General features: G+C 53.2%; 2 protein-coding genes across 2 annotated transcripts in view; one reads left to right on the forward strand and one right to left on the reverse strand.

Moving 5' to 3' along the window:
• Positions 1 to 16,800, forward strand: part of Farp1 (FERM, ARH/RhoGEF and pleckstrin domain protein 1) — a 184,832-nt gene extending 168,032 nt beyond the window's left edge. The window contains exons 16-26 of the mRNA XM_051160985.1: positions 3,278 to 3,359; positions 6,681 to 6,918; positions 7,699 to 7,829; positions 9,818 to 9,886; positions 10,031 to 10,120; positions 10,642 to 10,724; positions 11,053 to 11,165; positions 11,643 to 11,809; positions 14,159 to 14,266; positions 15,042 to 15,193; positions 16,375 to 16,800. Coding sequence (XP_051016942.1) covers positions 3,278 to 3,359; positions 6,681 to 6,918; positions 7,699 to 7,829; positions 9,818 to 9,886; positions 10,031 to 10,120; positions 10,642 to 10,724; positions 11,053 to 11,165; positions 11,643 to 11,809; positions 14,159 to 14,266; positions 15,042 to 15,193; positions 16,375 to 16,456 — 1,315 coding nt within the window. The 3' untranslated portion in view covers positions 16,457 to 16,800. The remainder of the gene's footprint in view (positions 1 to 3,277; positions 3,360 to 6,680; positions 6,919 to 7,698; positions 7,830 to 9,817; positions 9,887 to 10,030; positions 10,121 to 10,641; positions 10,725 to 11,052; positions 11,166 to 11,642; positions 11,810 to 14,158; positions 14,267 to 15,041; positions 15,194 to 16,374) is intronic.
• Positions 16,801 to 19,890: 3,090 nt separating this feature from the next.
• The window catches only part of Stk24 (serine/threonine kinase 24), a 101,619-nt gene continuing 93,985 nt past the window's right edge, over positions 19,891 to 27,524 (reverse strand). The window contains exons 8-11 of the mRNA XM_051160984.1: positions 27,087 to 27,210; positions 26,240 to 26,308; positions 24,686 to 24,822; positions 19,891 to 20,946 (exon numbers count right to left, since the gene is read on the reverse strand). Of these exons, the coding sequence (XP_051016941.1) occupies positions 20,910 to 20,946; positions 24,686 to 24,822; positions 26,240 to 26,308; positions 27,087 to 27,210 (367 nt within the window). The 3' untranslated portion in view covers positions 19,891 to 20,909. The remainder of the gene's footprint in view (positions 20,947 to 24,685; positions 24,823 to 26,239; positions 26,309 to 27,086; positions 27,211 to 27,524) is intronic.

Raw genomic sequence — 27,524 nt, forward strand, 5'->3', positions numbered from 1 at the left:
ACCAAACCAGGATCAGCAAAATGGCCGAATGGTAAGCTGAATGGGCATTTAATAACCCAAACCTCCAGAGACGCCACAGACTTGAGCTGAGGGATGGGGCAGTAGTAATCGGGACTCAGCACGAGGTCAAGGATCGCCAGAGAGACGCCTGGGTCTCATCAGTGCTGCAGTCATTCCCAGTGCTGTGGAAAGTCGTTCGAAGGGCTGAGAAACATGGACCCTCATGGTTAAAGTATAGGGTTGGCGTCGTGGACTGGAACCAGATCTCTGTACACTCAGCTGCCCCCTCGACACACACACACACACACACACACACACACACACACACACACACACACACACACACACACACACACACACACACACACACTCTTCAGTCATTTTACTGCTCTCTGGCTCCCTCCGTGTTCAGCTTGACATCTAGTACCTGGCTCTTTAGCTCATCCCTTTCCTGTAAGTTGGCCACCTCGGGCTAGCCTCAGCAGCGACGTCAAGTATCCTTCATTTATTACTCCATCCTTACCACTAAACTAGGCGATATGCTGGCGCGGTGACACAGGCGGCCAGAGACACTAAACTACCATGGCCAAGTGCAAACTGAAAAAGACCAGGAGACACGCAGGCCCAAGTGTGGAAAATGGCACTCACATCTGCAGAGGTGGCACGGCACACCTTCCTTACACACCGCCTTAGAGTGTGTGCCGTCACAATCACAGGCTACCTGAAGACTAGTCTTCCGTCTCGATTCTTTGAGATGTTTTCCAAAAAACACTAAAACACACTCATCTAGGACATTGTAAAATAAAGGTTGTGAGCACGGTGTCAGTTTCTCCTATGAAAACGTGGAGATGTGGCTGGGGAGGCGGGTCAGTAGACTTTTGTTTGGGATGCTCTCGCCGCTGACTGAGCCTGGATCCCTAGAACACATGCAACCGTTGTGCGTGCCTCGCCACAAGCACGTTCCTGTGCGCCTTAGCTTCCCTAGTGATTCTGTGAGGAAGATGCGGCTCCTTCTCAAGCTTGCTTTGCGGGTTCAATTGAGTCAGCGCCTATGTTGTGCCCGCCATGCTATCAGCTACGTGGCTGTGGTCAGTAAATAATACCATTTTCTCTTTGCTAGTTGAGGCCCTGAGCTGTGCTGTGCCCTAGTCTCTAGAAACAGTGCCCACCCCTGTGTGAGGGAGGGCCCCACACCGCCTCACCCCTGTGTGAGGGAGGGCCCCACACCGCCTCACCCCTGTGTGAGGGAGGGCCCCACACCGCCTCACCCCTGTGTGAGGGAGGGCCCCACACCGCCTCACCCCCTGTGTGAGGAGGGCCCCACACCGCCTCACCCCTGTGTGAGGAGGGCCCCACACCGCCTCACCCCTGTGTGAGGGAGGGCCCCACACCGCCTCACCCCTGTGTGAGGGAGGGCCCCACACCGCCTCACCCCTGTGTGAGGGAGGGCCCCACACCGCCTCACCCCTGTGTGAGGGAGGGCCCCACACCGCCTCACCCCCTGTGTGAGGGAGGGCCCCACACCGCCTCACCCCCTAACCCTAACCCCACCCCACCCCGCCTTTCCCCACCCCCACGTGTGAGGGGTGCCCTTATCCCTACTCCAGCTGGCTATCCGTCTTGACAGTTGTCGATCACCCTGCTCCTTCCCAAGGGTTTTACAGGAAGTTCCTTGCTTCTGGTCAAAGACTCTTAGGACCAGAAGCCCTGATTTGCGGGGGGTGGGGGGGCTGTCTTCCTAGTCCATGATTTAGGGGTGCTGTCTTCCTAGTCCATGATTTAGGGGGTGCTGTCTTCCTAGTCCGTGATTTAGGGGTGCTGTCTTCCTAGTCCGTGATTTAGGGGTGCTGTCTTCCTAGTCCGTGATTTAGGGGTGCTGTCTTCCTAGTCCGTGATTTAGGGGGTGCTGTCTTCCTAGTCTGTGATTTAGGGGTGCTGTCTTCCTAGTCCGTGATTTAGGGGTGCTGTCTTCCTAGTCCGTGATTTAGGGGGTGCTGTCTTCCTAGTCCGTGATTTAGGGGGTGCTGTCTTCCTAGTCCGTGATTTAGGGGTGCTGTCTTCCTAGTCTGTGATTTAGGGGTGCTGTCTTCCTAGTCCATGATTTAGGGGGTGCTGTCTTCCTAGTCCGTGATTTAGGGGGTGCTGTCTTCCTAGTCTGTGATTTAGGGGTGCTGTCTTCCTAGTCCGTGATTTAGGGGGTGCTGTCTTCCTAGTCCGTGATTTAGGGGTGCTGTCTTCCTAGTCCGTGATTTAGGGGTGCTGTCTTCCTAGTCCGTGATTTAGGGGGTGCTGTCTTCCTAGTCTGTGATTTAGGGGTGCTGTCTTCCTAGTCCGTGATTTAGGGGTGCTGTCTTCCTAGTCCGTGATTTAGGGGGTGCTGTCTTCCTAGTCTGTGATTTAGGGGTGCTGTCTTCCTAGTCTGTGATTTAGGGGTGCTGTCTTCCTAGTCCGTGATTTAGGGGGTGCTGTCTTCCTAGTCCGTGATTTAGGGGTGCTGTCTTCCTAGTCCGTGATTTAGGGGTGCTGTCTTCCTAGTCCGTGATTAGGGGGTGCTGTCTTCCTAGTCCGTGATTTAGGGGTGCTGTCTTCCTAGTCCGTGATTTAGGGGTGCTGTCTTCCTAGTCCGTGATTTAGGGGGTGCTGTCTTCCTAGTCCGTGATTTAGGGGGTGCTGTCTTCCTAGTCCATGATTTAGGGGGTGCTGTCTTCCTAGTCTGTGATTTAGGGGTGCTGTCTTCCTAGTCCGTGATTTGGGGGGGCTGTCTTCCTAGTCTGTGATTTGGGGGTGCTGTCTTCCTAGTCTGTGATTTAGGGGGTGCTGTCTTCCTAGTCCATGATTTAGGGGGGCTGTCTTCCTAGTCTGTGATTTAGGGGTGCTGTCTTCCTAGTCCGAAGGACAGAATCAACTCAAGCCAGTTGTTGCAAGTGACCTTCGTGTGACGGATCCCAACCCGTGTATAGAAGGAAAAAAAAAATCAGACCCAACTAGGGTTCTTCAAAATCAAGGGTTGTTTTGGTTTTTGAGACAGGGTCTTTCTCTGAAGCTCAGGCTGGCCTCAAATTCACAATCGTCCTACCAGCCTGTGTGCTGGGATCGTGCCTGGCTACAGGAGAGATTCTTTGCTGCACCAGGGGCTCATGTGGATGGCTTCCTGCACTCACTGTACTTGTTCCCAAGGAAAATAAACAGGAGGCACTGGGGAGGAACTGAGCTGGGCGGTCAGAAAGGAGGAGGATGCTGGTGTTTCACGCTTGGTGTTTCTGCCTCTCCTGTCCAGGGAAGGACGCTCAAATGCCCACATCAGGGGAGACTACCAAAGAATCGGGGATGTCATGCTGAGGAACATCCAGGGCATGAAGGTGAGCTGGCTGGGATGTGGGGAGGCCGGTGCCCCGTCTGCGGCACACAGGCCTGTGCAACAGGGAGGCTGGGATGCGGGGAGGCCGGTGCCCCGTCTGCGGCACGCAGGCCTGTGCAGAGCATCAAGGGTTGACCATGTAGCCAGACAGTCCACCCTTCTAAAGACTGTCACTGGAGAAAGTATAATGGCCCCATGGTTCAAAAGCTCTGCACATAGATAAGCAACAGGAATCAATACATAAGCTATTCGTGACCTTAAAAATGATGGAGATGACAAAACTCTGTGAACATTTCGTTTTCAGTCTGTTGTTTTGTCTTCCTTTGCGTGTGACAAAAATCCCAGATGCCAAATCATCCAGGCATTTGCTTTGTTTAAGGTTTATTTATTTAAGTATACAGTGTCCACTTGCACACCAGAAGAGGGCACCGGATCTCATTACAGATGGTTGTGAGCCACCATGTGGTTGCTGGGAACTGAACTCGGGACCTTTGGAAGAGCAGGCAGTGCTCTTAACCTCTGAGCCATCTCTCCAGCCCCAGCAAGTCTGTTTTTAAACAGCAGCCTCTAAAGTGAAAGTACAGTAGAGAGCCAAGGAGTGTTAACCCACAGTCCTCTCCTACAAGTGTTAGAGATTAGTGCCCACTCATTTTGGACACACTCTAGTGACGCCTGTGACAGACAACGGCTTTAGTTAGTTCACACACCTGCTGAACATGTGTGTGTCAGCAGCTGGGCCATGCCGGTAACCTCAGTTCCTCAAAACAGTCCTGGGAAAGGAATAGTCCCTAAGGAGGCAGACACTCCACACGTGCTGCCTCACCATGGTACAGCCAGCTGCTAGCCCGGCCGGCTGCTCACCCCACCGTGCCTGAGAACCTATGCACACGATTGCGTTCAGGGAGCGGGTGGTACTGGGCAGTCTGGCCAGGCCGCTGTGTCAGGATGAGGAGGAGCTGCTCAAGACATTTATCAGCATCTGGCTCTGTATGGGGTGGAGAGGGGTGGCATGGGGTGTGTGTGGTGTGTGGTTTCTAAAGATTTGTTTTATGTGTACAGTGCTCTACCTGCATGTACAGCTGCAGGCCAGAAGAGGGCGTCAGATCCCAGTGTAGAAGGTCGTGAGCCACCTTGTGGTTACTGGGAAATGAACTCAGGACCTCTGGAAGAGCAGACAGTGCTCTTAACCTTTGGGGGGGGGGGTGGGGGGTGTCTGGTGTCTGTGTCTGTGTGTGTGCGCGCTCATGCAGTGGGTGCATGTGTGTGTGCGTGCACGGGTATTTCTGAGAGGTTGAACCTAGGGCCTCACAAGTGTCACACAAAGCAGTCTCCCCAGCCGTGTCTCCAGCCCCCTCCTGTTCCTTAACAAAGATCAGGATGTAGCTTTCTAGATCACTGTTTCCCCATGTTCAAGGCGCACCATGCTGCAGTGTAAGGCAGCATCAGAGAGACGCTGCGGAAGACTGCGAAGTTAGGTACAAATCAAGAAAAGCTACACTAGCCCGGCAGGTTCACAGCTGAACTCAGCAATGTGGGGTGGATGCACAGAGTTGCAGTAGCAGGCACCTTTGGGAGTCTTTTAAAAATATTCTTTGGGTTTTTTTGTTTGTTTGTTTGGTTTGGTTTGGTTTGGTTTTTGTTTTTTGTTTTTTTATTTGTTTTTGGTGCAATTTTAAGTTTTAATCAGGATGTCTCGGGTTCACACACATTCCTGGTTCCACCGTTCTCAACGTTTTTCACTGACGTAATTAGTTCAGCTGAGATCGGGGAACCAGTATCCTGTAGTGCCTCCGTCTAAGCCTCTAGTCCACCTTGGGGCTCACTCTCGCTCCGGGACATTCTGAGTGCAAAGACAGCTACCGTGACAGAAGCGTTTTAGCTGGAGCTGGGCCTGGTGGCACAGTCCTGGCTGAGGCAGGAAGTCCTCAAGCTCAAGACCAGCCTGGGCTGTGAGAGCAAGACCCTGGGCCGCCTCTTCGTCCCACTCTTCCCTTTCACCGTCTTTATAGCTCTGTCCTTTCCAGATGCCCTGTGGCTGAGCGGTGCAGGTGTGGCCTGTTCCAGCTTCCTCCGTGCTAGGCTTTGATGGCCGTGTGCCCCCGGTTATTGGCCGCCTGTAAGATGGCGTCTTCTCAAGCCACATGGTTTTTCTCAACCCATGACAGCTTTCGCTTTTCTGACAAACAGAAACGTCTAGTGCCCCTTATTTAGGAGCGTAACTGCAGGATCTGCTGTGGGCCCGGGGGGCAGCTGTCTGCCCCACCACCACCGCCGCCAGGGCCATCGCCAGCCACCGTGTGGCCTTCTCATGTCTGACTGCCAAGCACCCCCACTGCCTTTCCACCCAAAGCTTACAGCTGCTGCTCTGCCTTCCTCCCTTGACTCGCACGGAAGACTTAAAAATCCACCCTGTGTGCCAAGCGCCTTTCTGCTCCTTCCACAGGCCGACAGCGTGTGCTCGGCCGGCCTCCTCGGCTTCTGTGGTATTTCAGCGCCATGCCAACCACAGGGCTTATGGCATGAGGCTCTACGCAAGCAAAATAAAAATAGACTGGGGAGGGCAGTGGCAGCTTTTCTGAAGGGTGAGATGACTTGCGGGGTTTTTTTTGTTGTTGTTGTTGTCTCTTCATTCTGCCTTATCGTTTTTATTGTTGGTATTAAAGGACTTTTTCTAGAAACGTTGAGGGAGGCAGCGGAAGAGTCTAGAAATGTAACCTCCTGGGTGAGCAGTGATGCTTCTTGCTGGTTCTTTCCTGCCCCTCCCCCCAGCCCAGGCACCACACTGCGTTTGCGTGTGTCCAGATGATGTCTGTCATATGTGTGTGTCTGTCTCATGTGTCGTGTGTGTGTTCAGCTCTGCACAGCGCTGTCATCACGAGTTGGGGGTCCCCTTCATAACTTGACCAGGAGAGCTTGGCCTATGGTCTTTCTCCGACTCGTGGTCTCCAGCTCACACCATGAGCTAACTGCCTCCTCCTCCCCCAACGTCAGCCCCGGGATTCATTCCCAAAGCACTTGACTGTGCCAACAAAGACTGCGGCGCCTGGCCTCGCACGCCCACCCTCCACTGCCTCTGATTTCCGAGAGGGCATGCGGGCCTCTGAGGCTCCTCCTAGATAGCTCATCCACTCCCTAGTGTATGTGCGTCTCAGAGTGGCCACTGCCCTCATGGAGGTTTGCATTTCATGTTTCGCACCTCATTGAAACAATGGTGAAATATGGAAAAGAAAATGCGATAAAGCCATGTACAGCGTTTTTCTCGGTTTTCACAAGCCACACTGGGGTGAGCCTGCTGACTGGTACCTTCTGCTTGCTCCCTAAGCACCTGGCGGCCCACCTGTGGAAACACAGCGAGGCCTTGGAGGCCCTGGAGGCCTCCATCAAAGGCTCCCGGCGGCTGGAACACTTCTGCCGAGACTTCGAGCTGCAGAAAGTGTGTTACCTGCCACTCAACACCTTCCTCCTGCGCCCTCTGCACCGGCTCATGCACTACAAACAGGTCCTGGAGCGGCTGTGTAAGCACCACCCTCCCAGCCACGCCGACTTCAGGGACTGCCGGGGTAAGGACACTCGTGCCACCAGCCTGTGCCCAGGGCGGGGTCTGTGGACCATCTAAGGGTGTAGCACCCAGGCGCCCATCTGTGTTGATTACCTCCGCATGCTTCTGCGGAGGGCGATGCTGCTAGTTAGAACACCTTTTCATGGGGGCTGGAGAGATGGCTCAGAGGTTAAGGGCACTGACTGCTCTTCCAGAGGTCCTGAGTTCAGTTCCCCCATCAACCGCATGGTGGCTCACAGCCATCTATAACGTGGTCTGATGCCCTCTTCTGGCCTGATGGTGTACATGCAGGCAGAGCACTGTATACGTAATAAGAATATGTTGTCTCGTGGCACCAGCATTAATTACCAACACATCCCAGCTATGCCAGGACGAGATGGCTAAAAGCCCCCCTCCATCCCCCACCCCCAGCTTTGTGGGTGTCACTCACAAGGGGAGGGGACAGTGGCACACTTGGCAAGCTTGGCCAGTGTTTCCTGCTTTTCTAGTCACTGCTGGGGCTCATTTGTCCTTAGGAGTTAAATGGCCTGAAGTTACCTGTTAGGACATAAGGTGGCGCTGCTGAGGGGCTGGGACACAAGGACCAGTGAAGAGAGGCTGCCGCTGGGCCCCTCTGTACGTGAGCAGTGAGCACGGTGCAGCCAAGACAGCATCTCCCCCTCAGTGCTGCCTCCCATCGTGCTGGCGGCTGGGTGCCCAGGGCTGGTGGTGTTCCAGCACGGAGCTCGCGGCAGCGGCGGAGACGAGCCTCCGCTGACTGCGGCTCCTTCTCCTCCCTCAGCTGCCCTGGCAGAGATCACAGAGATGGTGGCGCAGCTGCACGGGACGATGATTAAGATGGAGAACTTCCAGAAGCTGCACGAGCTCAAGAAAGATTTGATCGGCATCGACAATCTTGTGATCCCAGGACGGGTGAGCACAGGTGTTGGGTGAGGTCAGAGTGTCGCGGCTGGAGCGGGAAGCTGGCCGCTGGTGGTCTCCTCCCGCTGTCGCCTGTGTGTTCCGGTCAGCCAGCTCTGGCCTCCTGATTGGTTAATGTGATCAGCTCTGGCCTTCTGATTGGTTAATGCGATCAGCTCTGGCCTCCTGATTGGTTAATACGATCATCTATGTCGCCGTCCTCACACCTCACACACACACACAGATTGCAAAGGCAGTTTAAGGAAGCCTTTGTGGTTTTTACAGTTATGTAAGTAAAAACAAGATACAGCGGGAAGATGCCAGCGATAGGTGACACATACTCCGCATGGGGTAAAGACTGTGGACCAGTCTCAGTCACAGTATTCCCGCCCTCTCCCTACTGGCGAGGTGTCAGAAGTGGGCACTCGGGTTTTGTGGGGCTAATGTCGCACATTCTTTCCAGGACAGTGGGAAACAGCGCACATGTTTTTTGGGTTTTGTTTGTTGGTTTTTTTCTGTTAATGCTCCTAAGAGACAGTCAGCCATGAGACACAGGATTCACCCACTCAGTACATATCACTGGCTTCTCTATGGGAAAGCTGGCTGTGCCATGCCCTGCCCTAGCCGGGTTCTGCTCTGCCGTAAGCCTGCCTTCCCCTGTAGAGGGGGCCCTCCAGAAAGCTGGGGCCTTTGGGGCTTATCTACAATATTGTGTCACTATCCTGCAAACTATTGGGTTAGTGTACACACACATACACACACAACCCTCTAGCTCAGACCCCAACCCTCCTGCCTTCACCCACTGAGTATTTCTAGGTTATGAGCTGTCACACTCAGCGCTGTGATGGCAACTCTGTGAAAGTGTGTGTGTTTGTCTGCGAGTGTGTATGTGCCTGCCTGCTCAGTAAAGTAGATTCTCCAGCAGCTCAGGGCAGCCGTCCCTCCTGGAATGGCAGCCACACAGCCCAGCATCACAAGCACTTGCCAGGAGCTGGCTCTGTCATCCGTGAGCCGGACAGGTGCTCATGGGCAAGTTTCTTTAATCATTTGCTCATCTGTCTGAACATGGGAATCACACAGATCTTCCGGCTCCTGGGTGGAACTAACAGGAGCACGTAGATGTGTCAGGCACGTGCCAGCCGCTCAGCAGAGGGTGTGGCCCTAACAAGTGCAAGGCTGCCTTACTAGTGCATTCACCAAGCTGCCTCCCCCTAAACTGTTCACAGTCAACTGAGTAAAATGGGACGGGGTGAGGCGGCCTTGGAGGGAGGGAGTTCTGGTGAGGCAACACCGAAGACACCAGTGGTCACACGGGAGATTTTATGTGTATTTTACTTCTACTTTAAGCTGCTTTGTAGCTAGCCCTGGTGCGTGGCTGTAATTCTAGATCCTCCAGAGGCCGAGGGAGGGCAATCTGTTAAGCCTCGGAGTTGGGGGCCAGCCTAAGCACGACTTGCATCTTAGGACGGGCATGGTGACATCTTAGTCTCCACATCTGGGAGGCAGAGGCAGGTGGATCTATGAGTTCAAGACCAGTCTGGTCTACGTACCAAGTTCTAGACCAGCCAGGGTGATGTGGTGAGACCTTGTCTCAAAAATAGTAAGAAAAGACACCATCTTAAAAGCACACAAGTGTTATTATTTGCAGGTGAGATTCTGGAATCGAAGGCGAGCATGGCTCAAGAGACAGAGCTCCTCAGTCATGTGCCGTGGCTCCCTTATCCCCAACAGCTACTGGTCCCTCAGGACCGCAGCTGTTGACCATGGAGAGGATTCTTCCTCCCTCAGCCACGTCCTCCCTGTCCCCTGGCTGCCTGCCCCAAAGGTTTCTGGGAAGGAGAGAGGTGGCACTTAGCCACGAGTTAATAGCACGGTGCCTGGGACCAGTAAGTGTGCACACAGGGACCACCACTTAGTGCTGTGCCTGTCGTGGGACAGGGCCCAGGCACCAGCTCAGACTCTCACACTCCCGGTAAACTGAGGCCCTGTCTGCTCCGCAGGAGTTCATCCGCCTGGGCAGCCTCAGCAAGCTCTCGGGGAAAGGGCTCCAACAGCGCATGTTCTTCCTGGTGAGTGAGGCAAGCTGTTTGTCCTGGGCTGTCCCGGAACTGCGCGCAAGGAGGACCCTGAGGCCGGGCCTTGTCCACTCCTGGGGAGGGCCTGGGAGGTGGAAGGGGCCCATTCGGCCCACACACTTCCGCTTGTCCTTCTAGTTCAACGACATGCTGCTGTACACCAGCCGGGGGCTGACGGCATCTAACCAGTTTAAAGTCCACGGGCAGCTCCCGCTCTATGGCATGACGGTAAGTGTCCAGCGCTGGACGCCTTCCTCGTGAGGAGCAGATCCTTCAGGGTCCACCAGCAAAGGACCCTGGAGACACGCGTAAGGCCACAGGATGGTCTTTGTAGAATCCAGGGAAAGTTAACTTGGGCTGTATGGCGTGAACTTGCCTCTGTGTCACGGCTACCTGCTCAGCGAGGACAGAGCCACCATTTCCTTGCCAAGGCAGACAGTAGGCAGGCCCCACACTGCGCCCTGGCCATCGGGCTTTCCCAGTGCACCTGCCTCTGGGTATGGACTTGGCTTGTGTCAGCCTGCTCAGGAGTGGAGGGGAAGCAGTTACGCTGGCAAAAGGAAGCTGTGCAGTACGTCCCTTAGCCATTCTGAGTTTTGCCTCAGTGTAGGAACGGGCCCCGTGGGGCCCCGAGTCCTGCTCTGACTCCTGCTTGCCCTGGTCTGGTAGCCAATTTGGTGAGTGTCTCCACATGCACCACATGCCTGGCTCGCTGCTCAGCAGTGACTCAATAAACTCCCCTTCCCCAGGTGGAGGAGAGTGAGGAGGAGTGGGGTGTGCCCCACTGCCTGACCCTGCGAGGCCAGCGGCAGTCCATCATCGTGGCCGCCAGGTAACTCCTGAACCTGACCTCTTGTGTGCGCTGTCTGTCTCCCTCTCTCCCTCCCCCTGACTGGCCTGCTCTGAAAACCCCATCCCAGCATTCCAGAGAGTGGCAGGGAGGCTTGTATTAAGGAGGGAGAGCGTATCATTGTCACCTCATGACTTCTGGTCGGGTGTGGTGGCATAGGCCTTTAATCCCAGCACTCGGGAGGCAGAGGCAAGTGGATCATTGTGAGTTCGAGGCCAGCCAGGGCTACACAGAAAAACCCCGTCTTAAAAAAAAAAAAAAAAAAAAAAAAAGGAAACGAAAGGAAAGTTGATGTCATTTCTGTCTTCAGTTCCCGGTCAGAGATGGAGAAATGGATGGAGGATATTAAGATGGCCATTGCCCTAGCAGAGAAAAGCAACGGACCCACCCCTGAGCTCCTTGCCAGCAGCCCTCCTGACAACAGTAAGTGGTGTGGACGTGTCCCTGGTGCAGTGCCCACGGCCACGAGGACTGTCCACTGAGGGAGCGGGAGAGCCCCGTACTGCAGTCAGACCCTGGCAGCGAGCCTCCAGTCCGTGCTTTAGGGATCTGTGTTAAAGCGGAAGACACTTCCGCTACCCAAGAGCAGATCACTCCTGAGGAGCAAGGACGTCATCTCTTCCATGCTGGCACAGCCCCATGTTAGCCAGTGTTTGTGGAGGGAGAAGCAGTCTGCAGGACCAGTGTCTACTTGCAGGAAGGACTCCCAGCCTGGGCAGGGGACCCTGGGAGGATGCTCCCCACCATGGGGCCCTCATTAGAGTCCTACTCATTAGGCAGCCTTGGGGGTTCACACTAGGAGTCCCCATCTACAGCCTTCCCAGCATTCCGGAGAGTGGCAGGAAGGCTTGTATTAAGGAGGGAGAGAGTGTCATAGCTACCTCTCGTGACTTCCGGCAGAGTCCCCAGATGAAGCCACAGCCGCTGACCAGGAGTCAGAGGATGACCTGAGCGCCTCTCGGACCTCACTGGAGCGCCAGGCTCCTCACCGTGGCAACACAATGGTGCACGTGTGCTGGCACCGCAACACCAGTGTCTCCATGGTAGACTTCAGCATCGCTGTGGAGGTACGGTGGGAGCAGGACGGGGGTGGCTGTAACTGGCTTTCTCCTCCAACCTTGAGCGACTGAGGATCGATTCTCTGTGCCTGGCCACTGAGAGCCCCGCCCTCTGCAGTCAGCCAGGGCAGAAGGGTAAGCCTGAGGAAACAAGCCTGCTGTGGTGTCTGTGCATGTGCACACCTGGAGTGGAGTAGCGACGCTCCTCAGCGCAGGTGTGGCTCTCCCGCCATTTGGTTTCCTTTTAGTCAAGAGGTAGTGTATAGTCATGTACAGCTCCAGACACCACAGGGCTTGTGGAAGTCGGGCACACCAGGACACACCCCAGGAACGGCTCAGCAGGTGTTACCATCCTTATCTTATGTGCCGAGCGACATGTGGTCCACCGTCAACCATGGCCCATGGGCCAGTCCAGCCGGGCCCCTAGCTCTAGCCCAGTTTTTAACATTTCTGAATGTTAGATCCCGTCTGTGGAGGGAGGTATCACACCTGCATCCAACCCCTTGACGAGTCTGTTGACAGGTATCACACTCGGAGGCACTGAAGATGCAGGAGCTTTGAAAAGCTCCCAGAACTCTGGCTGCTGTGTCACTCTGCAGCACCCGTCCTTGCCAGGACGCCCTCCCCTGAGGTGCATCCTCCACGGGCAGCTGGACAGCTTCCCTTCTAGACTCAGTGGCCACACACAGCTGTGCCTCGCTTCCTCCAGGTCTCCCTCCTACCAGTCAGCTCTGGTGGAAATGTCTGTAGATGGTATGGTAATGACCAAAGCACCAAGGCTTGGGGAACAAGCGACAGGGGGCAAGCAGTTGCTTGCAGCTAGGAGAGCCGGTTGGGGCTTTGAGACATCTTGTCTTTTCGGTGGGCCTCTGGGGAGCTGGTTGCCATGAAAGCAGCATGGGGGCTCTGTCCTCCCATAAAGTGGGCTTTAGGGGGGAATCTCCTCTTTCTCAGAGATTGTACCCAGATTGTATGTGCACCATATGACCCAGGCTCTGCCTCTGTGGGCACACAACCCTCCTAGGTCTGTATTCAGGGATCTGCTTCGAAGAAGGTCCTGGAGCTGAGGGGTGTCAGACCAGGACGTGTCAAACCTGCAGCAGAGGCTGAGGTTGTAAGACAGTGATGTGGGTCAGCCCCTATGGGTGGCAATGGTAGGGTGCCAAGTATTTCAGAGTCAAAGCAAGGCAGCTGTTGGAGCTGAGCCACCCCGCGAACAGGCTGATCAGAAGGGCAGAGCTTCGTAGGGACTGGTGCACCCCAGTGACACAGCAGTCACATTGTTTTAAGAGTTCTGAAGGAAGGCCTGTTCTAGGGAGAATGGAATGCTAGAGGGGCCTGTCCCATGGGCGAGGCTGGCCACTGCCCTCCTGCGGGCAGGGAAGTGATGGATGGATGGATGGATGTCTTCAGGCAGAATCCTCCTCACCGCAGGACTGCGCTCAGCTCACACCTGCTTCCACCAGTGTTGAGCAACTGAAGGGATACACTTGTAAACTTTTCCAATGCCAATTTTTAGCCTCTAGGGCCTTCCTAACACCAGCACTTACAAAAATAGAGTAAAACAGAGAGAGCTAAAGCTATCTTACAGATTTTCTTCTGGCAGGGTGTGAGGTTATATGCTTGTGCGTGCGTGCGTGCCACCTGTGGAATGTGAGGTACACAATTCAGTGCCCTCTGCTGCTTTCGTTGGTCTGACAGCTGGATCAAAGAGTCAGCTTGTCGGGAGGGCGGATGGGCCTCTGCACTGGGTCTGCACTGTGTCCCTGCCCTCAGGACAAGGAGTGAATGCTTACAGGAACTGCAGGACTCAAGGACAGCATAAAGCGGGGCCTGGGCATGTGGCTTCTGGACTTTGCCACTAGGTGGCAGCATAGGGCTGCTTGGGAGGCCCTCTTCAATCAATCCTGGATCTCCCAGGGAAAGAAACCACAAAAAATACTTCTCACAGTGAAGTAGTCAGAGGCAGAATCCCAGGCTGCAGTGGGTAACCCTGGCCCTCTTAGGAGCCCTCTTGTGCCCTTTCCAGCTCACTGGCAGGTGGTCCTTGACTGGATGTCACAACTTAACCTCCCTTCTGTTGCATGGTGTCCCTCAGGACCCCCCTCACAAACCCTGAGGGCCCTTTGTCGCCTCACTGTGACTAACCACCTTACTCCCTAGTGTAGTCACATTCAAGGGCGACTCCACTGAGGACTCAATGCCCGTGAGAGGTGACAGGACTTCATCACACAACCTGATGACCTCTCTGTGCACAGGGAACGAGCTACCTGTTGTGCCAGGGTCCCCGGTACCCACCCTGAGATGCAGCGAGTGGCACGGCTCTGTGCCCCCTGACGCCCTCTGCTTGCCTTTCAGAACCAGCTGTCTGGGAACTTGCTGAGGAAGTTCAAGAACAGTAACGGGTGGCAGAAGCTGTGGGTGGTGTTCACCAACTTCTGCCTGTTCTTCTACAAGTCACACCAGGTGAGTGAGTGCCCCACATGGGGCCGCTACCCTCCCAGTGGAAGGCCTCCGTGAGACACGCGTGCAGGTCCGCCAGTCACTCTGCCCGTGAGGCTGCGCCCTTTGACACAGAGCTGGGAAATGCGGGTTCCAGGGCCGGCCATGCTCACTGGAGATCTTCAGCTCCATGTTAAACACTGGCGCCCAACTGCTCCAAGATGGAGCTTCTGTGCGAGGTGCTGTTCGGGGTGTGCAGCTGCTGGCTGGAGGTTAAGAGCAGACACAGACAGATGCTCAGGGACCAAGAATGGACCCAAATGGAAGCCGGAGCTCAGTTCATTTAAAAGGAAAACACCAGGGCGGGCAAGCTGTCAACCTCACAGCTCCTGAAAAGCCAGGCTGGCGTGGAAGTCAGCCACACAATTGAGAGAGAAGAGCTTTGAAAAATGTAAATAAATAAATTTAAGCCCAAAGCATTGTACTTACACTCTGGCTAGAACGCTAAAGAGTAATTTGGCTTTCAGGATGGCAGGCCTCGTGGTGGCTCTAGGTATGGGGCGGAGACATGTGTTGTCTTAAGGTGGTCCCCTAACCAGAGCCTGACCCTTAGCGGGGGGAGGGGAGGGGACACCAGGGCATGTCCCCTCCAGAGCACGTCCCCTCCAAGAGACACCATGGCACGCTGGCCAAGACTGGCTTCCTCTGGTTCAACTTACTCCTGAGCTGGAGTCTGTGACCAGAACAGCAGCCTACCCTACACCACTGCGTCCTCAGAGCCACCCGTGTCCTGTTGCAGGACAATCACCCCCTCGCCAGCCTGCCTCTGCTGGGCTACTCCCTCACCATCCCCTCGGAGTGTGAGAACATTCACAAGGGCTACGTGTTCAAACTGCACTTCAAGTCCCACGTGTACTACTTCAGGGCTGAAAGCGAATACACATTTGAAAGGTAGGTGCCCTCCTGTGCCTGCACAGCCCACCTGCAGGACAGCGGTCCCCTTCCTGACACAGGACTCTGTGAGTAGTTTTACGTGCCGTCGGAGGGCCTGCTACGCACTCCTGGCCCCACGGTGCGGCATCACAGAAGCATGTAAGGGCCATGCCATCACTGTGCTTCGTCCTCTACCACGGACGCATTATGCCACGAAATCACACCGGCGGTCCTAATGGAAGTCAGCTGAGTGCTGGAGTGGCGGGAGACCTGAGGTCAGGAGGGAAAGAGGCAGCCAGTTATTTATTTGGTTATGAACTGACTTAAACGCTCTTCATGAGATTCACATTCTAAGTGGAAACTCCAGGCTTTGGGGAAGTGCATCCCATAGCATCACAAGATGCCAGCGGTCACTGGATTCTAGTTACATCGGGGGCCCCAATATGCCAGCTCCCCACCTACAAATCAAGTTCTCTTCTGGCCCTGGCACTTGTCAGGATGATTGATTGATAGCTTGTTCCCTCACAGGCCCAAAGCATTTCTGGTGCAACAGGCCAACTAACAACAACTGCAATCCCTAGTGAGTAAATGTCCGTGAGACTCAGCCCCTAAGTCAAACAAACTTCTTGCACATGAGCCCAGAAGGTAGCTATTCTACCCGAGGGTAGAATCGAAACCTTTCCACAGGGGGTTGCCCAAGACCGGCCACACTGGTTATGAAGTGGCAACAAACATGTTACGGTTGGGGGTATTAAAGGGTCACATCATTAGGAAAACAACTACTGGTCTAAATCCTCTACACTGAATCCGAACAGCAGGTGGGGTCTTCTTTGCCTGTACTCAAGACATGTTGGACCAGATAACTTGGGTAGTTATTCTGAGCATAACCCTGAGATAAGAGCTGGTGCTAGTAACACCCTCAGCAGTGCAGTGTGCAGACCCAGTGTCTTGCAGAGAGACAGTGATGGCCCGATCAAGCTGGACAGGGTGATGGTGGAAGCGCAGCCCACACAAAGCCTTTGAGACCGCCTTACGTGCAGCGAGCTGACGGTTCCCACATTGGTCCTCTGCCTGAGCAATAGGGCATCCTTCGATGAGCTCTGGTCTTCTGCTGTGCTGTCTTTGGATGACCAATGGCCTTAAGTTTGTTACAAACCAGATGTGTTCACCCAAGGTTGTTTATGTCCCTTGCTTTTTAGGTGGATGGAAGTGATCCGAAGCGCTACCACCTCAGCCTCTCGGGCCCACGTTTTGAGTCACAAAGAATCTCACCTGTATTGACGGCTGGACACACTCATTGGTTGGCCCAGCCACGGCTGCATTCTTGGATATAACAAAGCCTAGTGAATCTCACACCTGTCTGAACACACTGACCATCTGCAGTGGTTCTTGCCCACCTCCCTCCACAGGCGACGCTCCAAACCTTGTCTTTCTCCAGTACTGATCTCTCGTGAACAGCCTTCCCCCTCCAGGGGGGAGGACTTGTCTTGCCGTTCTTACGGGGCGCGTTGGCTTGTGCCAGTATTGAGACATTGTCATCCAGAGTGCCAAATGACAGCTTTGCTGTGCAAGCGCACCCTGGTGCAGGGCCCCCACGTCCGTTCACCTGAAGACACAGCAAGTGTGCTTCTCTTCTTGGGGAAGGGTTGTGTCCTCGTCGCCTGCAGACTGCTGTTTTCCACACATTTTTTTCCAGTGTTCACAACACACGGCGCAATCTTAGGCAAATGGGATCATTTCCAATCTTTCTACTTTTATAATATTTACTAGGACATTCATAGAACTCACTTTCCTTGGTTAGTAAGCAATTTGAGGCGCACTCCGCTCCACTAGACAGGGTTTGGCTCCAGGGATACCCAGCTGCCGTACCTATTTTCTTGGTGGAAGTTGACCAAATTTGTGTGTGATTCCTATTTACAAGCTGTAGTGGGGTTTTCTGTTGAGAGGCAGATATCCAGTGCAATACCTGGGCGTCACTGTCCTGTGCGTGGTGTGTGCAGTGGGGGCTCTTAGGCTGTGGGGTTCGCTGTCTGTCTCACAAGCATGACAAGCTGTGTGTGCTGTTACAGTACGGGGCGCTGGTGAGCTTCTTGGAGAAGTTCTGTATGGTAACGGTTCGGGGCTCAGGCCCGGTGGCTGGATGCCGCCGTGGGTTGGTTCCAACCTGCACGTTCTCTAGTAGTGTGTATCGTGACTGCTTCCAAGTCTGTCTGTCTATATACTCATTCCTCCCGGGCACGAGGTACAGACAGGATGACAGCCCGCATCCTGGACAAACTCCGCTGGGGACCTGGCTGCCCTGAGCCTCCCAGTGAAAGATGTTCGCCTGTTATCTCTAGGGCGACTGGATGGCTGCCATTCCCTTCACGCGTAGAGCCCTCTGCAGTGCAAGCTGGCCTGATCAGCACAGTCCTCCCCACTTGCCCCACACCCCCAGGGAGGGACGTCTTACCTGAGAAACAGACCCACCAATGTTGAGGGGCTGTGGCTGGTGTCCGTGACTCTCAGATGGGTGAAATGTGTTAATCCTTTGCCTTATTATGTACCAGATGGTTCTAAGTACTAACAAAAGGGAATAAAAATACCTCACGCCACAATCCAGCACACAGAAATCTGAAGGCAAAACCACCACCTTGTGTCTTCTGTCTGTGTAGCGGGTGGAAGGAGGGTACTGGGCAGATGGGCAGTAAAGCTTGGTCAGGGAACACACCCGAGGGGGGGAGGGGGCGGGCGGGCTTCACACTCGCCCTGCTGTGAATCATCCGGGGGACCCCCGACAGTGTTGGGAACATGGTCTAGGTCAAATTCCCAGATTTCTTTATCCAGCTGTAATTCCACATGGTGTGCTGGACATGAGGCTCCCATGTGACTGGCATTGCTAACCCCCATATAGCTGCAGAGAAAATTTAACCCAAGTGCACTTGGGGCTGTCACAAGCATCTCACAGGGCCCCTCGACATGGAAGACACAGCGTCAACTTTCTGAGAGCTTTATTGACCTTGGGTGGTGGGGATTCACTCTAGCAGTCCACCTTTACTGCCACACTTTGTAGCAGAAGCCAGGTTTTTAAAGAAATAGAATGTGTATATATTATTACAGGAAAATACAAAAAACTGTAAAAATAACCAGGAGCCTCAAAGGGCAACCGGGAACAACACCGGGCTGCTTCCATGAACAACCTACCACCTCCCAATGTGCTGGTGAATCGTAGGGCGTTATCCCTGGGACAGAGCAGTAACTGGAGAAAGCCGTCAACGAGCCAGCCTGGAAGAGCACGCCTGCACCCCCGGCATTCAGGGATGCCAAGGCAGGAGGCACCAGAGTTCCTGGGGCCATCCTGGGCTACTCAGATGCCAGCCTGTCTCAAGCCATGCCTGAACAGCCAGCACTTGTTTTCCCAGGCTGGTGCTGAGGGACATGTAGGTGATGCTGAGCCTCTGGCATGGAGCAGGGGCCAGAGGCAGTTCTAAGGCTGGCCCTGCTCTGAGAAAGGAGTGGACATGTGAGTGCCAGCTTGCAGAGCGAGGCAGTCCATCCATGATTTTGTACTACAGAAACTAGCCACCCGGAGACGGCACGATGAAGCAATCCCCTTTTAAACTGCCAACCCCACGTCCCCAGCTAGGTTTCCAGTAACTCCCAAAGAATCATCTGTTGCTTTCACAGGAGATGAGAACTGTGCCTTATGGTCTCCTGGCTGCAGGGCATCGGCCTACAGTCGCTAAGCCTGCGCTTAGCTAGGATCTAGCACACACTTACTGAGTCGACTGCAGCTGAAGCACGGCCCAGCACTGACAAGGACAAAGGCCAGCTTCACGCAGGGATGCTCAAGTCAAGCAGCACTCCGCAGAACGCATTCATCTGAGGAACTTCATGCCACAACCTTCGGGTCATACACACATCAGGCCTCACACGGGGAAACACGCTGCACTCTAGAAAACACAAATACTCTGATCCTTATTGTCCAGGTAACGTTCTTGCTGTAGGATGACAGTGGAGAGCACAGGCTGCTTTTGTGAAACACCTGGGTTCAGTTCCCAGCACCTACATGGCAGCCCAAAGTCACCTGGAACACGGCCCAAGGTATTTGATGCCCTCTTCTGGCCTCAAAAGGACTATGCACGTGTGCTCCACAGACATACACATGTAGGCAAAACACCCATAGACTCAAAAACAAAAAACAAAGCCCAAATGTGTTTCTACCTCCCCTAGCCAAAATGAATCCTTGGATCAAACTATTACTCTAGCCCAAATCCGTTTCTAATTAAACATCACAATGGTCTATATAGCCCCACTTAACTCACCTAAACAATTGCCTCACACCCAACACCTCCAGCCTCAGTCGGGCCTTCCTGTAACATCGAGGCCACCACATAAGTTCACCCAAAGTTCCGCTCCAAAAGCCCCGTCTTCCTCAGAACCCAGCCCTGCAACAAGACTCGATAACCAGTCTCAACAAACATGCTCTGCGGGCGTGAAGAACCGGAGAGCCCAGTGCTCCCTGAGAAGAGCCACAGCCACCCTAAGTCCCTAGCGAGAGCCGCAGCAGTCGGCCGAACCTCAGGGACCACTCAATCACACAGACCGCACAGGGCGCTAACCCGGACATTTGGCTTCTTGGCACCTGGGCGTCTTCCCATCTCAGCAGACACGCGCTTACCTATCCACTCACAGGCACACAGCAGGCAGGCACCCCCCTGCTCCGAGGAGCCATGTTCAAGAACAGTATGCAAATGAGTGAGTTATAAAATTTATTTGTGTGAGCATTCAGACACTTTCAGGTGGGAAAGATGATAGGATACACAGGTTCTCTGACAAGGCTGAACGGGAGGTGACGGACAGGACGGTTGCATCGGGCGCAGACGCAATGGCACAACTCAACACAAGTTACATGAGAGCGCTTCATCCGGGAGAAACTTAATAATTTAAAGCCCCACGAGACAAGGTATGTTCCAACTGAAAACACTAAGAAACCGTACCATCTATGAAAAAGGAAAGCTTCTAAGTGTACCAAAAAGGGGGGCATGGGGAAACGAGAGGGAACTTTGCATCTGTTGAGGTACAAACAGGAGTGTTCCATGAGGGGGAGATGGGTTAATTATTATTAATGACAGACCCTGTAAATACAAAATAAAATCCAAATCACTGGTCACAAGATTCAAAATTTACATGTAATAAAGGCAATAGACTCAAGTTCTGGCCTGTCAAATATTTACTCCACGGACACTATCTACAGAAGCACTTGGCCAGTGTGTACACAGTGAATCCTTATGCACGCCAAAAGGTTTCCGTAAAAATGACGCTATATACAAGTCTGTACACTGATCCACCAGAGCGGCTCGCCGTCCCCCGGGGGAGGAGCTGTCAATAGAAAGCAGGTTACCTGAGGTTGCATGTCTTCAATTGCCTTATCACAATCCAAATATACACTTCAGGGCTGTTTGTGTTTAAAGATACTTTCTTTGAATATGTGCACTATGATTAAAATTAAAAACGATAAAAAAATAAAGTAATTGCTTGAAGGAGCAGGCCGTCCCCACCCCATCTGAAAGGCTCCACCTGGCTGCGGCACTGGTGAGGACTGTCTCTGGACAGGACAGGTGGGCGGCACTGTGGGAAGGCGGGCCCCTCGGGACACCTCTTCGCAGAGTCGGCAAAGGCTCTCATTTGACTTTTAAAGAGAAGGAAGATGGAGAAAGGAGGGGAAAAACCAAACCCAAATGCCTTTGGCATTTCAGTGAGCCGAAGTTCCTCCGCCACTCAGAGAGTACCTAGGGGAAACAAAAACCAGTAAACGTCACTTCCAAGAGCAGCGCAGATTTCCAAAGAGCCAAAGCGTTACGTTTCTACAGAAACATCAGGGTCTTAGAAAACCACCAGCAGAACGTGAGCGAGCAGGCCTACACACCTACCACACAAGAGTCGCACATGACGAGTAAGCCTCTCTGCCTCCGTGGATTGGGGATCGGGTACCATGGAGACAGCAAATGACACCCAGGATATGTGTGTGTGTGTGTGTGTGTGTGTGTGTGTGTGTGTGTGTGTGTGTGTGTGTGTGTGTGTGTCTGTCTGTCTCATGTGTGCTGTATACACTGAGTTCCAGACAAAAGTCTCACAGTGGGTGGAGCTTACCGTTCTGACTAGGCGGCAAGCCTCCTGAATCTACTGCGTCTCTGTGGCCACCAGCCCTACCTCATGCTGAGATCCACACAAAAGCTTCCCCCCCTGGAAGAGAAGTCAAGTGTCCACTGAGCCCTCTCCAGCCCAGGATCTATTTTTGAGAACAGGTGGTACCAGGACACAGCGGAAGCTCAGGGACACAGACCATGCCTAAGCTGAGCAAGCTCGGCAAGACTTTGGGGCAGCAAGATGCTGGCACAGCCCAAGGAGCCACTCCCTAGCCGCATTCAACCATGTCACAAAGGACGGCCCACACATAGGTATCAACACCTTAAAAATAGCCCCAGAAGGCAGTGTATTAAAAGACGGAAGAGGAGCCAGATTCATTTGTGCACGCCTGTAATCCCAGAACTTGGGCAGGCAGATCACTGTGAGTTTGAGGCCAGCCTGGTCTACAAAGTGAGCACAGGAGAGCCAAGGCTACACGGAGAAACCATGTCTCAAAAAACAAAACAAAAAGACGGAAGAGATGTTAGTAACTGGGTCACAAGCATAGGACCTGTGTAATTTTTTGTTTTTTTAAAAAAAGAGCCTCCACCATCTTGCTTCCAACGCTAAATGGGGTAACCATGGCAAGGACGCAGTTAAAGAAACTCGTCTCCAACAGCTGCCCAGAGCTGCTTTATGACACACTGAACGTGCTCAGACGGGTCCACTGTGACCCTCTTAGCAGCACACCTGAGCCACAGCATCCAGGACTCCCCAGAGCCACACAGACGACAGTGACAGGGTAGCCCTGGGAATGCTTCTGACACAGGCAACTTCCTACGAGACCATCCAGTGTGCCCAGGAGCAGACCAGGAAGACACCTCAGTGATGGCGACTGTCCGGGACTATCCTACAGCTGGTGGGAACCCTGGGGGAAATGGAAGCTGCAGAGGTGGGGACCCCACCACCCAGTCATCTGATGACTTAGGAGTCACTCAGGACAAGAGGCCATAGGTTTGAACTGAGAAGGATGGCTATACATAATACATACCGGACTTCTAAGGCTTAATACCGAAGGAAGCCATGTAAAACATCTTACTGGGTAACTGTGCTTATGATTATAAGTTGGTCCGGGAAATTATCAAAGAACGCCACAGTTTATTCTGCCTGCTCCTCTTTGCTTTTTTGGTATTACAGTTGTATGAGAAGGCTGGGGAGACAGCTCAATGCTAAGATTCTCGCCTAGCAAGTGAACTTTCCACGTCACAATCCAAATAACCCATAATGATCAGCTCTGGCCAGTAGGTGATAGTGCTTGCTGTGTGTAGGTTAGCCAGGCGCCTAACCCTGATCCCAGAACCCACAGAAAGGCGGAAGGCGAGAGAGGACTCCATATAGGCATCCTCACCCCCATGTCCACCAATAAAACAGTCTTAAATGAAATTCTTCACGTAGCTCCCACACCACACTTCTATTACAGCTGGCAGATTAGGTGCCTCAGCAGGAAGACAAAGAGGTCCCGAGTGCTGGAGAGGTGGCTCAGAGGTTAAGAGCACTGACTGCTCTTCCAGAGGTCCTGAGTTCAACTCCCGACAACCACATGGTGGCTCACAACCATCTATAATGAGATCTGGTGCCCTCTTCTGGCCTCCAAGTGTACATGCTGGTAGAACACTGTATACATAATAATAAATAAATCTTAAAAAAAATAAAAAATAAAAAAAAAAAAAGAGGCCCATAAATGGGAAAAGGGTCAACTAGGTGTATACACGTCATACCACCTGTGACTGGGCTACTGGGGAAATCAAGTCACACATATCAACATGAGGCAGAACCGAAAGGTGACAGAAGCTGAGCAGTGTGTGCCTGCAGTGCTAGCTACTTAAGAGACTGAGGCCTGGCTAGCACAACAGACAGGCTCGGGGTGGGTGGTGTCGGCAGGTAAAAGGTGTCTGTAGACGTGTCTGTGGTCTGGGCGAGGTGCCTGGATCCAAATGGCAGCAGGAGAGAGCCAGCGCCTTAGGCCACAAGTGTACACACATGAATGCACATACATCACAGAAAAGCGACACTTTATACTCCAGAAGTAGAAAACTAAACACTGGCTAGTAACAAATGAACAGTCTCTGGGTGTGGTTCTGTTGGGTTACAACAAAGCTCTTTTTAAATGAAGAATAAATGCCACTAAGAAATGCAAAGTGATCCCAAGTCTGAGAACTCACACAGACTGAATTTTAAGCTGTATTTTCCTTTATTTCTGTGATGTGCTGTTGCCTTTAGAATCAAATCAGGACTAGCTTAAAAAGCCGGGCGTGGTGGCGCATGCCTTTAATGCCAGCACTCGGGAGGCAGAGGCAGGCGGATCGCTGTGAGTTCGAGGCCAGCCTGGTCTACAAAGTGAGTCCAGGATGGCCAAGGCTACACAGAGAAACCCTGTCTTGAAAAACCAAAAAAAAAAAAAAATAATAATAATAATAATAAAATCTTTTAAACCCTTAAAAACTCTCCTTCAACAGCCAACAAGCAAACTATTTTCTTTTTTTTTTTTTTTTTTTTTTTTTATCCCAACTAGTATTATCTATTCAACATGTAGGCTATGTGGACAAGAAATAGCTCCCTGAGGCCAGAGCATAAGGTCTATCGGCAAGGCTCGGCGTCCACTACACCAAAGCCTGTGGCATCTTCTGTGGGAAGGATTTGTAAGCTTTGTCACAGGTGAAAGCAGTCTTGGGGGGCTTTGCCCTTGGACACACCACAGATACTCCCTGAGATTAACCTTGAGATAGACTGGGTGGAGCCATCCTGGGCCTGGAATTCAGGAAGGGGACCTGGGGACTCTAGCTAGACTATTGTGTTTCTAATCGACCCTCAATGGGAGAGGGAGACCAGCCCTTGCACTTGACAGACAGGCAAGCAGAGAAGACAGAGGACAACAGGTTCAGAGACCAGGCTTGAGAGCATGTGGATTGAAAAGAAGATCAGCGCGCAGGCCAGAGACACCTAGGGACCCGTCCCGTGGAACGTGGAATAGATACTGGAAGGTTCACTCTTGTTTCCCTTTAACCTTTTTTCCCTTTTGTGTAAGTCGTTGGGTTGTATAATAAAGTTTAATTGTTAAAAAACAGAGCCAACACCTGAACATGGCTTCAAACCCAACTCCCATCATCAGCGTGGCTGGGGCTCCGCTCATTGGACAAACGCATGCAGGAGCGTTTTAAGGTGTCTTGCATTTCTCTGGCAGGAGCTACAAATGCAAAGCTCCATGGTAAGCCCATGCTCTGGGGGACAACAGGAACACACAGGAATGAAGCTCCTAAGAGATATGCCAAGCTGTGGCAGATTCCTAGTCCAAGAGGCCGTGCCAGCACCACCACAACCCAGCCTCAGCCCGGAACCAGTTACCTCTGCAGCCGCTGCACAAGCTGCGCCACCATGGTGTCAGAGATGCCAGGGCAGGCCTCTTCTGCCAAGTATATGGCTCCCCGCAGCTCTTCTATTGACCCCAAGTTCCCTCCGCACGCCTGGCTCTTCTCCTTCAACTAAGAATGCACACAAACAAGAACAGAGTGACACATGCGAACAACCCTGGGTAGCAACCACTCCACTCAGAGACAAAGAGGCCCTGACGCCACCGCCACCATGGCAGGCTGACAGCAGCCTGGCGGCTCTGTGGCTGCCGAGTTACTCTGGGTCCCCATCTTGGGTCTCTGTGAACAGCGTGTGCACGGGGTGACAGGGTCCCCTGTGACTCCTTGAGACCAAGACACAAGCGAGCAACTCTGCATGCCTTCACACTCAGTGACTCGGTTTCCCCGTCCTGTGCAGCGAGTGCTCAGGGCCTGCCAAGAACAGCTCTGGTGTACCCTGGCAGCTACACTGTTGTCACCAAAGCTTCACCCTGATGGTTATGGGTTGGGTAGAAACTTCAGGCACATATACTCTGGGGTCAAGAGCGTGGTCAAATGTTCTCATGTGAACATGCGGCAACTCAGAGTTCTGGGATTCCTTAACACCCATGGGAGTCCTCACTGTGACCTTAGGCACCTTCTAGGTGTGAAGACCAATTTCAAGTTATTTTCCTGGAGATGCCACAGCGGAGTATCCTTGCGGCTCCCTCTCCATTTCTTGGCGTATGTTTTAGAAGACACTCAGCTTTGGCTACACAGGGTGTTACCCTAAAAACATCAGTTTCCTCTTCCTGTTTCTAAGGGCCACGGAAGACTGGCCAGGGTGACCCACAGCAGCAGAGCACATTGTGTCAGGCTAGAGTGTCTGCTAGCACTCCCTGCCTCTTCCAAGCGTACTTAGAGACTAACCTGCAATCTGGCACTCACCTGTCTCCAAGCTGCCCTGCGCCTTCTGTCTGGAAGCAGAAGCGGGAGAGCCAGGGGCCCTCCTTGTACCAGGACTGTGCTAAGTCCAGTGAGCTCACGTCCCTCACGTGAGTGATCGCCGCGACATAGGCAGGACAGCAACAGGAGCGTCAACAGCCTGGTCTGTTTGCTGAGCTCCGTTGACTGCCACCTCACGTGAAGCACTGAACCACTCAGCTCTAGTTACCACCTAAATTATCGCTAATGACAGTTACACTTGGGCAAAGCAAAACAAAAATCATAGACTTTTCTTCTTTTTGTTCTCTAGAACTTGCAGGATGTCACATCCTTTCTGGTGGATTTGAGGCTGCCACTGAGGAATGGTTTCAACAGTTTAAGCCCAGTAACAACCAGCACAGCCTCCCACAGAGGAGGAGATCCACGTGGCTTTGCCCAGTCACCTGCCAGGCTCACGGCAGGCAGCGCCCGGGGCTGGTGGTCACGATGGACTCAATGCAGACACTGAGCCTGCCGCCCCCTGCGAGCTGGCTTTCTGTCCCAACGTGTACAGACACCCACAGAAGGACAGGCCCCCCCGGGCCCCCCCATCCTCCCTTCCAAGAAAAGCAGCCAGGGATCTTACCTCCGCAAACAGAGGAGAAATAATTGTGGGCAAACACTGAGAGAAAGGCCTCTTTGGGATGTCTTTCATCTTAGGGAAGAAAAGAAAAAGGAGCCAGCCATTAGAAGCAGGCAATACTGAGGTAGGCAAAGATTCTACCGAGGCACGAGTGGACCGATTCTCCAGCCTCCCCTGAGAAGACAACTTCTGTTCACTGCCCCTGAGCGAGACTCTCTACAAAGGGCCCACCCATCCAAGCAGCTGTGCGCCCACGAGGGATCGTTTTAAGATGCCAGAGTGAACTCTGTCTGTAGGACATACCTGTTTTTTGGTGAGGAAACCCCAGAGCACTGCAGCCAGGCACTCATAGGGCCACTGTAGGAGGCCCAGTCCCACTTTTACCACCTGAGGCCTATGGAGCTGGTCCACACTGCCTGACAAATACCACTGCACTTCACAGAATCTTTAAAACATAGCTTTTTGTAAATTTAAGCGGGCATAAAACTACCTCATCAAAATTAAGACTACATTAAGTACCAAAAGCAACATATTGGTTTTTAAGGGCTTGAAATAAAAACTCCACATGTAAAGCTTCACTTCCACATCCAGCCCATGTAGCTGAGGGTCAGGAGGGCCCGGTGTGGCACACAAGGTGAAGGGCACCACTCAGCAGTGAGGAGAACAGCATCCAATGCTGGACCACATCTCAGTCTTCACACAGCAGAACTCACTATAACCTGTCACTTCCCGAGGGCAAATGCCACCAAGCTGCTGCCTGTCCATGCCTACAGCAGGTTTGCCCTGCACATCATGTGACCCCAGTGTCACCGGCTGGCAAGCATGGGCACCAGAGCATGCAACACTGTACCTTATTTCTTTCCAAATCTGAGGGCTGAAGACTCCCGTTCTCCAGATTCTTGGGGTCCTTCTCCCGGATTGTAAAGATCCAGTCCCCAGAGTCGCTGCCTCCAGACGCCTGGCCATCCGTCTCCCTTGGCAAAGAAATCCCACCAAGTTCAGCAACATGGGCCAGGCCAGGGGCTGCACCGCCCAGGCCACTGACCCCAGCCTCAGCCCAGCCCCAGGCCCCTGAGTCTCACAGCCTCACACATCACAGAAAATAGGAGTGTGCCTCTTGGGCTTGTCCTTGCGCTACCAGCATCCATGGCCTCCTCCTCCTCCACAGAGAAGGGACATGTCTCTTCTAGGGACCCACCTGACACGTCTCTGCCAGTCTTTTCTAAGCCCAAGTTCCCTTCCAGGTGCTTCCTGCTGCCCATGGTTCGAAGTGTGTCCACTCTTTGCT

This window comes from Acomys russatus, chromosome 18, assembly GCF_903995435.1.
Source record: "Acomys russatus chromosome 18, mAcoRus1.1, whole genome shotgun sequence".
NCBI lineage: Eukaryota > Metazoa > Chordata > Mammalia > Rodentia > Muridae > Acomys > Acomys russatus.